The 13,212-nt window shown below is 36.7% G+C and overlaps 2 protein-coding genes across 3 annotated transcripts; both read left to right on the top strand.

Annotated features, from left to right (window-relative positions):
* The first annotated feature begins 1,946 nt into the window (after positions 1–1,946).
* On the top strand, positions 1,947–2,321 carry LOC131353811 (potassium voltage-gated channel subfamily E member 2-like). Its single transcript, XM_058390885.1, has one exon. The coding sequence runs from the start codon at positions 1,947–1,949 to the stop codon at positions 2,319–2,321; it is 375 nt and encodes a 124-aa protein (XP_058246868.1).
* A 1,529-nt stretch (positions 2,322–3,850) lies between these two features.
* casq2 (calsequestrin 2) lies at positions 3,851–12,396 on the top strand. Of its 2 annotated transcripts, XM_058392125.1 has the most exons (12): positions 3,851–4,764; positions 4,927–5,174; positions 7,094–7,178; positions 7,607–7,707; positions 7,831–7,942; positions 8,530–8,603; positions 8,812–8,942; positions 9,185–9,230; positions 9,705–9,759; positions 9,857–9,957; positions 10,064–10,138; positions 11,391–12,396. In XM_058392125.1, the coding sequence occupies exons 2-12, from the start codon at positions 4,938–4,940 to the stop codon at positions 11,637–11,639; spliced, it is 1,266 nt and encodes a 421-aa protein (XP_058248108.1). In that variant the 5' UTR covers positions 3,851–4,764; positions 4,927–4,937; the 3' UTR covers positions 11,640–12,396. The 2 variants fall into 2 exon arrangements, with proteins under 2 accessions (XP_058248108.1, XP_058248107.1); XM_058392124.1 differs by having other exon boundaries at positions 3,854–5,174; positions 11,391–12,395.
* Positions 12,397–13,212: the final 816 nt, after the last annotated feature.

Below are 13,212 nucleotides of genomic sequence, written 5' to 3'. Positions count from 1 at the left end.
CCAGTGGGAGCAATGGTGAATATTTTGTTGGGGTTATTTAATAGATGAGAAAACATTGTAGGGACCAGATAAGCTGAAAAATGGTGGAAAATCATGTGCGATGGTAAACAGAACCAGAGTGTAGAAGTACAGAAGCACATGATGCTTGACATTGGCATTCCAGTGGGTTGGCCATCCAGAGCATGAATATACAAAGAGACTTGAGAGTCAAGATTCCAGAGTTCAGTTCTTTGGTTAGGCTCTGATTGGCTAGAAAGACAGACTGATAATCTGAATGGTGCAGAAGAATGGCTTTCTCACCAAATTATTATTTGCTTGGGGTCCCACATGCTATCCTAGCTGACAAGTTACAGGTTCTGGAGCACGTCAGACACTGTGCAATATCAGAAGTGGCGTCTCCACAGTATGAAGTGCTCTGCAGGGGTGAATCAAGCAAGTCCAATATGAAAGGTTCTATGATGTTATGCTTTTGAAGCAGACTGGGCTGCATCCATGATCTGTATCCCTGAATCTGTTGCCTAGGTTTGAGGCAAAGTCCAGGTTTTATATAAAACAGGAAAAAAAGGGGGTAAGAACCCAACTATACAAAGGATAAATTGTAGACTTAAACAACATATAGCAACACCAGATGATAATAGCAGAACAAAGGCTAAACTTCACTAAGAACTAGAACTTGGTGTGTGTATATGAAGTTTGCTTTGTTTTGAAAGAAAATGATACCCTTGAGCAAAAATGACCTTGAGGAATGACATTTGTTACAAATGGAGCAGCAAGGAGCTGATATGGAAAAGCAGGCAGGACACACACACACACACACACACAGAGTTTAGTTAAATAGTATAAGATGTATGACATAGTGCCTGGTACCTGGTGTTTCTGATCACTGGAACTTTTGGTCACTCTGTCATGCACATGAGAACAGCACTGGAGCTAGTGTAAGTTTAACATCACCTTCTCTAAAATTCAATTCATTTCATATTCTGTGAATAGAAAGGACGTACTGCTTATCTTATTAATGGAAAATATATTAGTCAAGAATGAAAAACTCAAGAAGAAAAGAAGATAAACTTAAGCCTTAGTATTATATTGCATTGTTTAAAGATGTTTTTGTCAAATACTCATTTAATACTCACAAATATTTCCCTAGCAAATTCTGGTAGAATTGTATTTTTTGAATGGAACTTGTCAGATGCCTTTAAACAAAATAACCAGCAGTTATTTTTAACTTTACTGTACTAATTTGGAGTAAGCTGATGATTAACCTTCGCATAGTTTGTACTTAATATCCAGCATGTTTCATTTAATTAGATACTTATAAATTAGTACATAAATAGTAACTGGGGTGTGAGAAGGGGCGATCGGACAAGCAGGAACACCTTTGATCAGACAGCCATCCCATGAAGTTTATAAATGATTTGCAGATTTTTTGGGATTCTTTTATATTTGGAGCCCAAGCAAGATTTATTACAATGCTCAAGAACATGTCTGCCGAACTGCTTGTCTTTTACATTTTAACCAGGAAGAATACTCAGTTTGTGTGTGTAGTGGAAACTGTTGCTCCGATCTCTTAGAGATTGATTTGCACTTGGCTGCATTGTGAGCTTCCTTGCTCTCCCTAGGGCTAGCTGGTTAAAACTAGCTCCACACAAGCTGTTGTTGAATGCAGAGGAGTACTCTGCTCTTATTTTTCAGCACACTTGTTGGTCTGAAAACAGGAGCCTCTTGACATAATATAATGTCACAAAAACCATACATGCATACTGTTTGCAAAATAAGAAACTAGAAACTACAAAATTGCCTTACTTGTTAGCAATACTGATCCTGTAGCTCCAAGGCGAAACTGAAGGAAAAAACTGAACTGTTCCTTCAAAATAGAAATCAACACCTCACTCCACAGAGAACAACCTTGTCTTTTTCTTCCCTTCTATGCTGTCTTTATTAATTAGATGACAACATCATCTGATTGGTCCAACCTGACCCTCCACCTGCAGGATTCATTAACTCATGCTCTGAACGATTTCCTGAAGCAATGGCAATGGAACGACACACGGGCTGAGCGTGAAATAAATGTCCGACTGGCTGAAGAAAACTTCGATAACGTTATATGGTATCTAGTGGTAATGATAGGGATCTATGCCTTCATTGTGGTGGCCATTCTAGTGAGCACAGTAAAGTCCAAACGCAGGGAGCACTCCAATGACCCCTACCATAAGTACATCGAGGGAGAATGGAGCTCACAACCTCAGATTCAAGCATACAACCAAAGCTACATCATCTCCAACCCGAGCACAAGAAACTTTGATGGACCTGGTTCACCATGATCTTTGGTCTCTGCTTGAAAAACATGTCGTCTTTGGCTTCTTGAATACTGTGATTATATAAATGTCCAATGGCATAAGATTAAATGCATTTATGAAAAATATTCTGATGGTCAAAAGTAATAAACCATTTCAACTGACATTCTGATATTCAAAAGCAAATAAAAACAGTAATCCAACTGATCCAATGTGCAATGTTCTCCCATTCCAGCAAAATGTCTGATGTTGTTATCCAGGGCATAGCACATGCTCTGTTGGTTTAAAAATCAGGATAAGGCATCAGGATAAGGCATCTTTCTAGCCTATTTAACAATAGAAAATGTCACACAATAGCTTTAATATTCTATAGGTAGATTTAGTGGCAAGAAAAAAACTCCATCAGATGACAGAAAAAACATCCTTGATAGGAACCACATAGGGAACCCATTATCTACTGGGAAGCAGGTAGTGATGTTATACACAGTTATACAATGTATTAAGAAAATGTAAACAGTAACAAGTAAGTTACAAAGGATGCAGTATTTCTAGCATGAGAACAGAAGTCTGGAATGAGCATGGGTACATCTTCATGATTCTTTAGACTACAGTATTAAGGTCTAATTGTCTGCTACCTCAAGGGAGAGGCACAGACTGTGTTGGTCTTTAGAGTATCCCTGTCAGATTATCAACAACAGGTGAATAGATAGATAGATAGATAGATAGATAGATAGATAGATAGATAGATAGATAGATAGATAGATAGATAGATAGATAGATAGATAGATAGATAGATAGATAGATAGATAGATAGATAGATAGATAGATAGATAGATAGAATTATTAAAAAGAAAGAAATAATTTCTTTCAATTTCAAGTCAATAAAATAGCAAAAAAAAATCCAAAAGAAGTCTATTTCAACATTTTCTTTCAGCAAAAAGAAGAACAGCATGCTTTACAACAGGTCTATAACCTCCACATCACAGAAGCCTGCAGAGACAAAAGCAAGTGACAGCCAATGAATCGCAAAAAAGCATGGAAATGACCTTAAAATATATTTCCTTTTAAAACTGCACTACAGTGTAACCAAGAGACCTGGTGCAGTTTTAAAGGTGAGTATTGATGTGCTTTAGCTTTTGTTCTGCTTCTGCTCTTTATAGTAATTTTTGATACTTTTGAAATTTCACATTTCATTATCTTCATTCTGTGCCTGAAACTAAAACTCACAGTATTCTATAGCATATTTATCAACGTTTAAAGAGGAATTGAATTAAATAACAGAACATGTACACACAGTTATATGTGTAGGTTCAACTGTAAGACATAGATGACAATGAGAAGAGTATCAAGTTTCCTGTGCTACAAATAACCCCAGAAATATTCATCATGATCACCGACCACATTCATCAGCAAGACATAAAAATAACAATTTTTTTTTAATGGAAAAACCTTATAATTCATTTGATTGAAAAAACAATAAATCCCTCATCAGATGAATTCATATAGAAATTTGTGTACATTTTATTCACATTTTATTTTATGTATTATATAATACATCATATTTGCAAACTTTTGAAAATAATGAATCAATTATATATCAGAAACCTCCCGTCTCCTTGGCAGAACGATATTATTTAGTTACTTTTGCTAAGTTGCAGCTGTCTGCCTCTAAACTGCCAGTCTCTTCAGAGGGTTTCTCTAGACTCTGAGGGTCAATAGGTTAAGGCAGCAGTCTTCTTGAGGAATGAATTTATCTGTGGCTTCTCCTGTTGCGCCTTCCAATTAGGGAGCTAATTCACCAGCTGTCCAGTTTAAATGCCTATTTACAAAAAGAACTTACTGTGTCGCTTTGTCTGTCTACATGCTCTCGCATGCATGCTTAAAGTTGCAGGGCTCCACTGGTAGAAATGCCATTGTGCTATTGGGATCACTGACCTTACTCCATTATTAACACTAACTTCATTAATTATTTGAAATGAATGCTGTTTTGTTTAACTCATTTAACTCATAGATTGTCTGGTTACAGTGTAGTATGCTGTTGTATACATTCTTCTTTCTTTCTGCACAAACACACATACACACACACACACACACACACACACACACTGAGCAGAACATTGCCAGGGTTGTGTGCACTTAATTCTGACTACTTTTCAGTGATACTGCAAGTTATCAAATAGCCATGTTCATCTCATGATAAAATATCATTTGTCTAAGCTTAGCCAGTCTCCCACATTGTTCCAGCCTCTTGCAGTTTAGCTGGAGTATTTTTAGCAATGAAACAACTGGGCTCCTAAAAAAGACCCGGGAGAGAGTCAGAGGGCTACTGCTATGTAAGGTATCCCCCCTCAAAGCCCTGTGCTTTGTCTCCAGCCAAAAGAGAGACGGAAACAGTAAGGCAGACTGAGAGAGACAGAGAGAGAGAGAGAGAGGCTGAACAGCACATTAGAAGGTGCATAAGACCATGAAGGTTTGTCTTGAAATATATCTTTCAGCTTGATCTCTTTTTTTTGGATTTCAGCTATTTTCTCCTACAAAGCTCTCTGATAAACAGAAAATTGAGCGACCTGATTGTGGGACCTGAGAATCCTGACAGTGTTTGTGCAAGATTAATACCTGTACACTTGTGTAGCAGTGACAGCCATGAGGACACCTTGGTTGGTGGTGCTGCTGTGTTTGAGCTTGGCAGCTCTTGCATGGGCCAAGAAAGGCCTGGAGTTCCCCCGCTATGATGGCAAGGACCGAGTGTTGGACATCGACAGCAAGAACTACCGGAAAGCGTTGAAGAACCACCAGATGCTATGCCTGCTCTACCATGCACCAGCGCCAACCAGCAAGGAGCTGCAGAAACAGTTCCAAATGACTGAACTTGTACTGGAGGTGAGATATATATATATATATATATATATATATATATATATATATATATATATATATATATATATTGAGAGAGACTGATGAATAAGCAAAAGAGAAGGAGTAATTGGGGAAAAGCTAATATGTACAATGTGGAATCTCTTTTCTATGTGTATTTTGCAAACCATACATTAGCGGTGAAGTAGTGTATGACATGAATTCGGTCAAATAAGATAATGTGACTTACAATTAACAGAATATTCAGTACAAAATGTTAAGTTCATATTCACTTATGTTAAGTGGAAAATAACGTTAGTTTTTTCAGAAACGTAAAGAATGTTGAAGTTTACTGTGTGTGTGTGTGTGTGTGTGTAAAGGTCACTATTAGTGCTGGTCATTAAGCATTTATATTTTATGGTATTTCATGTCTACTCATTTCATGACTATTTGTTTACACTCTAATCATTAATTAATGAACTCATATCTACAAGTGTGTGCTATATTTACTACAAGAAAATTACTGTCCATACATTATACTGCAAGGGCAAATGCTACTGTAGCCATTTAGTAAAATCCAGCTTTTGCTAAGATGTTGAAGCTGCCAAATAGTTCTATTAGAGCTCCCTGCTTTCTGCCTCCCAATGTTCTTTACCTCTGAGCTACAGAAAGGAATACTAACACACTTCTCTGCTATTCTTAATTGCTATTCTGATCAGGAACTCCAGTGAGTGCTGTATTTTATTCTTAGGACCTCCTGAATGCTTTTATATACATGCTTCAGCTGGTGGATGTTGTACCTAGCTACTCATGTGTCTGTCTTTTTCCACACACAAACACAACTAACATTTTAAACCAGTTTTTTCTGGCTTCCATCTTATGTTACTTTGCAGTTTTTCTGCATAGCTTAGGAATAGTGCTGTTTTTATTACACATTTTCTAGTAGTAAGCTGGTAAGAACTAAACAATATGTGCCAGAGCCAAAAAAGCGCTCTCAGTGTAACAATATATTAATAAATCTTGCTACATTACGAACTGTGATACAATCCAATCCAACTGTATACAATCCAATACAATATTAGTGGATATCTGGTATTTTTGAACACTCAATTTCAGCTTTCGTCACCTTTACTGTTATATTACCCTCCACTCTTCTGAGATGTTGGAGTGTGGCTTTGGGGATTTGTGATCAATCAGCCACAAGAGCATTAGTGAGACACTGATACCGTTAGAGGAGGACTGGTGAAAATTTGGTGTTCCAGTTCATCACAAAGGTGTTCAGTGTGGTTGAGGTCAGTGCTCTGTGCAGGACTGTTTGACACGCCATGTCCTTATGGAGCTCACTTTGTGCACAGGGGCATTGTCATGCTGCCACAAATTTGGTCCTCTTAGTTCCACTGAATTGAATCTGTAATGTTACAGCATATAAAGACATTCTATACAACTGTGTGCTTTCAACTTTGTGCCAACAGTTTGAGGAAGAACCACATATGGGTGTGATGCTCAGGTGTCTACATATGTTTGGCCATATAGTGTTTATTAGATTGAATTGATATTCAGATTTATTCAGGACTATTGTTAGTATGGTTTGCACTCACATAACCATGTAACCCAATCTAACTGGTCTGTAGACAAGCCTAATAAATACAGTATAATATAGTTTTAATTGATCAGTTCATTAGCAGATAATGCAGCTTTAAACGTAACGTTAAATATTATACATAGTAAATCCTATGTAAAGTAGACTAATTGAAGAAGTAATGTTAATTGTGAAGATAACTAGATTCTAGTAGATACTAGTAGATTCTAGATGATATACAGTATAAATAACTGAGAAGTAAACTGTGATGTAAAATAGATGCATACATTGTTTTGAAGCATTCATTGTACAATTTTAATATAAGTGCAAGCATGACTTCCATGTTACATGTCCTGTTGATCTACAGATGGCTGCTCAAGTCTTGCAGGAAAAAGACATCGGATTTGGAATGGTTGACTCTGAGAAAGATGCCAAGGTCGCTAAGAAACTAGGTAAGACTGAACAAAGCCTGCAGGCACTGTAATTATCTCACAAAGGGTTTGCAAGGCTTCACTTCAAGTCTTCCATAATTGGACGGTGGAAAATAAACCCGGAACCAGGGAACCTACACAGATAGCATGCAAACATCTACAAAACAGTGGCATGTAGCTTGCTTGCTAATTAGGAAAATGCTTATTTTGTTCACTGTTAATGCATGTTTTAATATCCAGTTTTCATGTTTACGAAGGTCACAAAGTTCATTCAGTTGCAGCCTGATCTAATCAGCTAAGAAAAAAAATGTTGATAAAGCACAGGATGAAGGTTGCATGAAGGTGAAAAAAGATTAATTTGTTTATCACATGGTAAAAGTGTGAAGATAAAAAAAATGACTAAATTATTTTTCCTCCTAGTTGTAACACTTAAGGGCATTTATTTTCAGATCTACAAGAAGAGGGCAGTGTCTATGTTTTTAAGGCAGACCGTGTAATTGAGTATGATGGACTACTTTCTGCAGACATCCTTGTGGAGTTCCTGCTGGACGTAAGGATTCGATTTCCTTCTTGCTGTTTCTGTCATTGCATCAACCCATTTAAATAGCCCATCTGTGCTGCATGTTGAATGAGTGCAATGTACAATGTAACAGTAACTCTTGACTTTTTGCAGCTGTTGGATGATCCAGTTGAGGTCATTGACAATGCTTTGGAGCTGCAGGCTTTTGACCGCATGGAAGAGGACATCAGAGTAATCGGCTACTTCAAGAATCAGGAGTCTGAGCGTAAGTGTGTGAAGTAGCAGGAGAAGTAGAACACAATGCTGGGTAAGACAAGACAAAGTTTTGATATGGTTCATACACATTCCCCAAAGTAAGACACACATTTAAAGCTTTTGGCAGAAGCCCTTATCCAGAGCAACTTACATTTTATATAACTGAGGGTTGAAAGCCTTGCTCAGCTCAGGGCCCAGCAGTGGCAGCTTAGTAGAGCTGGGATTCAAACTCACAACCTTGTGATCAGTAGGCCAACGTCTTAAACATTAATCTACAACATCCCCCCACATTCAAAATGTCCACATAAACATAGAAGGTCACTTAAACACAAGCCTTTACAAAGTCGAGAACTTTATGTGTCAGGAAACCCATACAGAAATAGCAAAGGAATTGCTTTATTTACATTTTAGCAAATGTCTGCATAATTCACTGACTACTAACAGACCTTCTCTTCTCTTCTCTTCTCTTCTCTTCTCTTCTCTTCTCTTCTCTTCTCTTCTCTTCTCTTCTCTTCTCTTCTCTTCTCTTCTCTTCTCTTCTGCTCTTCTCTTCTCTTCTCTTCTCTTCTCTTCTCTTCTCTTCTCTTCTCTTCTCAGATTTTCTGGCTTTCAATGAAGCTGCTGAGCAGTTCCAGCCTTTCATAAAATTTTTTGCCACCTTTGATAAATCTGTGAGTGCTGTATTTATGTGGCAATTTTTCAGAAATTTCTTTTCCTGCTCCAGCATGTCTCTGTTTAAAGGAGCTCAATTCCAAACAAATATTTGTCAAAATTGGCTATAAGAACTTCTTAAGAAGAGATTAGGGGGAAAAATTCTAAAGGAACATGGAGATCTTACTTATTCTGGGCCTGGTATTATTTTGTTCTGGCATTTTTCAGGTAGCGAAAGAGTTGACCCTCAAGATGAATGAAGTAGACTTCTATGAGCCCTTCATGGAGGAAGCAGTCACTATTCCAGACAAACCCCATACTGAAGAGGAACTTGTGGCATTTATCAATGAGCACAGAAGGTAATCGGTGTGACTGGAAGGACGGATAGATAAATAAATACATTTTTGTATGCTTGTGAGTGTGAAGGAATTAAAACCTGGATTAATGGCTGTAAGGCTATATGGCTGTCCGGATGGATGTGTACATGTTCATAAAAAATATGAACATAACTTTTCGATCATCTTGATTAAGCGTGAGTTAAAACTTAAGTTCTGATGAGTACTGATGACATTTTCTTGACTTTCTTGTTTTACATTCACAGACCAACACTGCGAAAACTGAGAGCTGAGGACATGTTTGAGACTTGGGTGAGGATTAATCAAAAATTTAAATTTGAAGAAGGAACGAATGAACGAAAGTAAAAAAGTGAGAAAAAACTGTGTAATATATAGGTGATCAGCAATCCTTTTTTAAAATTTATTTAATAAAGATGATTTCTAAACCAGAGGTTCCTGAGGTACCTTTTTGTGGCCAGGAACCCTTTTAATGATAAAATAAATTCCACTGATCCCTCAGTATATATATATATATATATATATATATATATATATATATATATATATATATATACATACCATAATCCAAATATTAAGCTAATATTAGCTAATATTAAATAAATTTTTACGTTCATTCTAAACCAACTTGTTTTTGAGTTATTAAGGTTTGAATTAAAAAAAAAAAAGAGAGCAGTCGAAGAGGTTAACGCTATATATCACATATCATAGAATGAGATTCGGCAGTTTGTAAAATGCTGATTATTTATTAAATTTGTTGTTCTGCAGGAAGATGACCTGGACGGCTTTCACATTGTAGCCTTTGCAGAAGAGGAGGACCCAGGTACATATAAAGCATGTAAAGCTTACAGTATTAGATATTTAACCCCTAATATAATCTTCTGTGTGACATCATGTTCTTTATTTATGAAATTTTATAGATGGCTTTGAGTTCTTGGAAATTCTGAAAGAAGTTGCACGAGACAATACACAGAACCCTAACTTGAGTATGATCTGGATTGATCCTGATGACTTCCCTCTGGTCAGTACCCCCAAATCTTACTCATTCAACAATGATATGTGGCAGAAGCATTTCTGTCCAACTAAGAGACTTTTACACTATTTACATTTCATCTCTCTCTCCTCAGCTACTTCCGTACTGGGAGAAGACATTTAAAATTGACCTTTTCAGGCCTCAGATCGGAATAGTTAATGTCACAGATGTAAGTACAGCAACAAACTCTTGGTGTCGACTACAGTTCATACACACACACATACACACACACGCACACATCGGCATACACACATACAAACACTGTAGCAAACAAAAAAAAATATTTTAAAAAAATTTATGGTGTGTGTATAATAAAGAATTTGTATTACAAATTATCACTGACAATCCCTGAGTAAAAAAAAATAAAATAAAAATAAATAAATAAATAAATGACTTTCAAACCTAAACATCTGACTTGGGATCTGAAAATGAATCTAACTGGTGCCTACAATGCAGAGAAAGACAAAAATATATGAGCTTGCCATTGTCCAAAATGTCATTAAGAAATGACAGTTATGGGGAACTGTAGAAGTCAGGGCAAGGTCTGGAAGGCCACGAAAACTCTTCGATAGGTTTGCCTGTATGCTGGAAATAAACACAAAGCAAAATACACAAATGACAGCAAGGACTTGCACAAAGGTTTAGTTCACACAGAAATGGTGATGCTTTATTCTGCTTTGCTTCATTGCTTGCACAAACATAATCTGCATGGCGGAAAAAACTTACCTTACAACCTCATCCAAAAAAAAAAATAAATAAATAAATAAATAAAAAACCTCCCCAATAATCCAGATAAAAAAAATGATGCAGAAATGAAATTGGCTTCTACAACAGAATAATGATACAAAGCATATCTGAAAAAAAAAAATCCACCATTAACCACTTAAAGAAATTCAAACTGAAGAAATTTGCCGTAGTCTGCTGAACTGAACATCACTGAAATTCTTTGGTTAAAAATGCTGTGCATGCAAGGTGGCCCAAGAATATCTCACGTCTAGACATGGCATGTCTAGCGTGTAAAGAGTATAGAGTGTGTGGACACTCTTTAAACAACAACTCCTAGCTAGTGTCAAAATGCTTGCTGTGATATCTCCCAAAGGGGGTATTATTAAATGCTGAAGGGTAGGGTATCCAAAATTTTTGCAAATGCAACAATTAATATTCTTTCTATTTTTTTAAAAGCTAACAAAATCTAGATTAACTGCAAATTGCAGACATTATTTTTTAAAGCAATTCTGGTACAGAAATTTCAAACAAAATAAGTTATTTGGTGATGGTTGCCCAAACCTTTTCATACCACTGTAACTACAACCCATGTGCTAGTTTACATTTGTGTTCTATTTGCTTTGTACTTTCACAAAATTATTTTTAAATAGTATAAAGTAGTTTTTTTAAAATAAGTCTTTGTAATCCTTTGCTAGGCGGACAGTGTATGGATGGAGATAGACAGCGATGAGGATTTGCCCTCTGCTGACGAACTTGAGGACTGGATAGAGGATGTGCTTTCCGGAAAGGTCAACACTGAAGATGATGATGATGATGATGATGATGATGATGATGATGACGACGACGATGATGACGATGATGATGATGATGATGATGATGACGACGACGATGATGACGACGATGATGATGACGACGATGATGATGATGATGATGATGATGACTAACCTAAACTTGAATTCTGTGGAATCAAAACTTGGCTTACTCGCTCAGGGACATCTAGATCCTGTATGAGCACCTTAGTACCATAATCCTTTTGCACATTTTTGTGCACAATCTCAATAAACATCAAACTTTCACTCTCATGAATGAACTGAACTCAGTGTCCAAAAACTACTGGCAGCATTAATACATCTGACATGAATAACTTAACCTGCTCAGGCTGAATTAAAAAATAAAATAAAATAAAATAAACACCATGCTTCAGGGATCTTTTTAAATTAATTTAATTATTTATTAAATGGCAGATATTCTGTTTATTGCTGTCTGGTATGTCCTGCTGCTATTTTTGAAATCTATACCTCTTTACCTTACATGCGGGTGGTCCATACAGCAACCCCTAACCAGACTCACAAGAGGAAGTAAACCTAATCTGATTTCATACCAGTTGTAAAATCTGTCTTAAAAATTCATTGGTTTCATTTGATTCCATGACTTGCAACATTTAAGATGGCAGAGGCTCAACAAAACCTGACAGCTGATTAGAAGAGAAACCTGATGTGGATATTGTGACCCACCCACCTCGATGTTCAATATTTTGTGCATACTGTTCTGTTCATCTTATGTATAAAGGGTGATTATACAAATTAATATATCCTTCCTGGCAGCCCAAACCAATCGGCCCATTTTTCCACTGACTCGTCTTATCATCTAGGTGTTTCCACCCAAAGAACACTCAATCAATGTTTTTGGTTTTTCCCAACATTCTGTGCAAACTGTGGAGATTCTGCTCTTCTGTTACCATCATATATATCAAGATGAAAGTCCTTTTCTTCATTCTCATGTTTTGTTTGATTGGGTTATTAGATAATTGCAAGAATGTACAAGTGTTCCAAATAAAGTGGATGGTGGGTGTATATACACTTACTGAACAATTTATTAGGAACACTACACTAATACTGGGTAAAACCACACATTGCTCTTAGAACAGCCTCAATTCTTCATGGCATTGATTCCACAAGATGTTAAAAACATTCCGTTGAGATACTGGTCCATGTTGAAGTAATTACACCACAAAATTCCTACTGATTTTTCAGTTGCACTTTCATGCTATAAATCTCTGATTCTACCACATCACAAAGGTGATCTATTGGATTCAGATTTGGTGACTGGGAAGGTCACTGAAGAACACTGAACTCATTGTCATCTACATGAAAAGGGATGCAGATTCAGCAACAATACTCAAATAGTCTGTGGTATTCAAGCGATGATTAATTGGTTTTAACAGACCCAAAGTTTGCAAAGAAAACATTCCCCACACCATTCCACCACCTCCATCAGCCTGAACAAGGCAGGTTGGGTCCAGGGATTCATGTTGATATTAGTAACACAACACATAATAGAGAATGTGACATATTTGTCTTAGACATACAGTTTTATTAGAAACCAGGATGAAGTTCTCTTCTAAGAGCAAATGTATGTGATGATCAGAAGATGAAGATAAACTGCATAAGATCTGAAAGGAGTTCATATTAATGATCTCAGAGAAAATGTCGGAGGAAAGAGCTACAACAGCAGAAA

Source organism: Hemibagrus wyckioides, linkage group LG06, assembly GCF_019097595.1.
Source record: "Hemibagrus wyckioides isolate EC202008001 linkage group LG06, SWU_Hwy_1.0, whole genome shotgun sequence".
Lineage (NCBI taxonomy): Eukaryota > Metazoa > Chordata > Actinopteri > Siluriformes > Bagridae > Hemibagrus > Hemibagrus wyckioides.
This window is presented reverse-complemented; position numbering and strand designations above follow the sequence as displayed.

Bases quoted from the DNA above. Each gene is read 5' to 3' on its own strand.
- LOC131353811 (XM_058390885.1), top strand. From the start codon at position 1,947: ATGACAACATCATCTGATTGGTCCAACCTGACCCTCCACCTGCAGGAT.
- casq2 (XM_058392125.1), top strand. From the start codon at position 4,938: ATGAGGACACCTTGGTTGGTGGTGCTGCTGTGTTTGAGCTTGGCAGCT. The intron at 5,175-7,093 runs GTGAGATATATA...GTTGATCTACAG, and splicing joins TGACTGAACTTGTACTGGAG to ATGGCTGCTCAAGTCTTGCA. The intron at 9,760-9,856 runs GTACATATAAAG...GAAATTTTATAG, and splicing joins TGCAGAAGAGGAGGACCCAG to ATGGCTTTGAGTTCTTGGAA.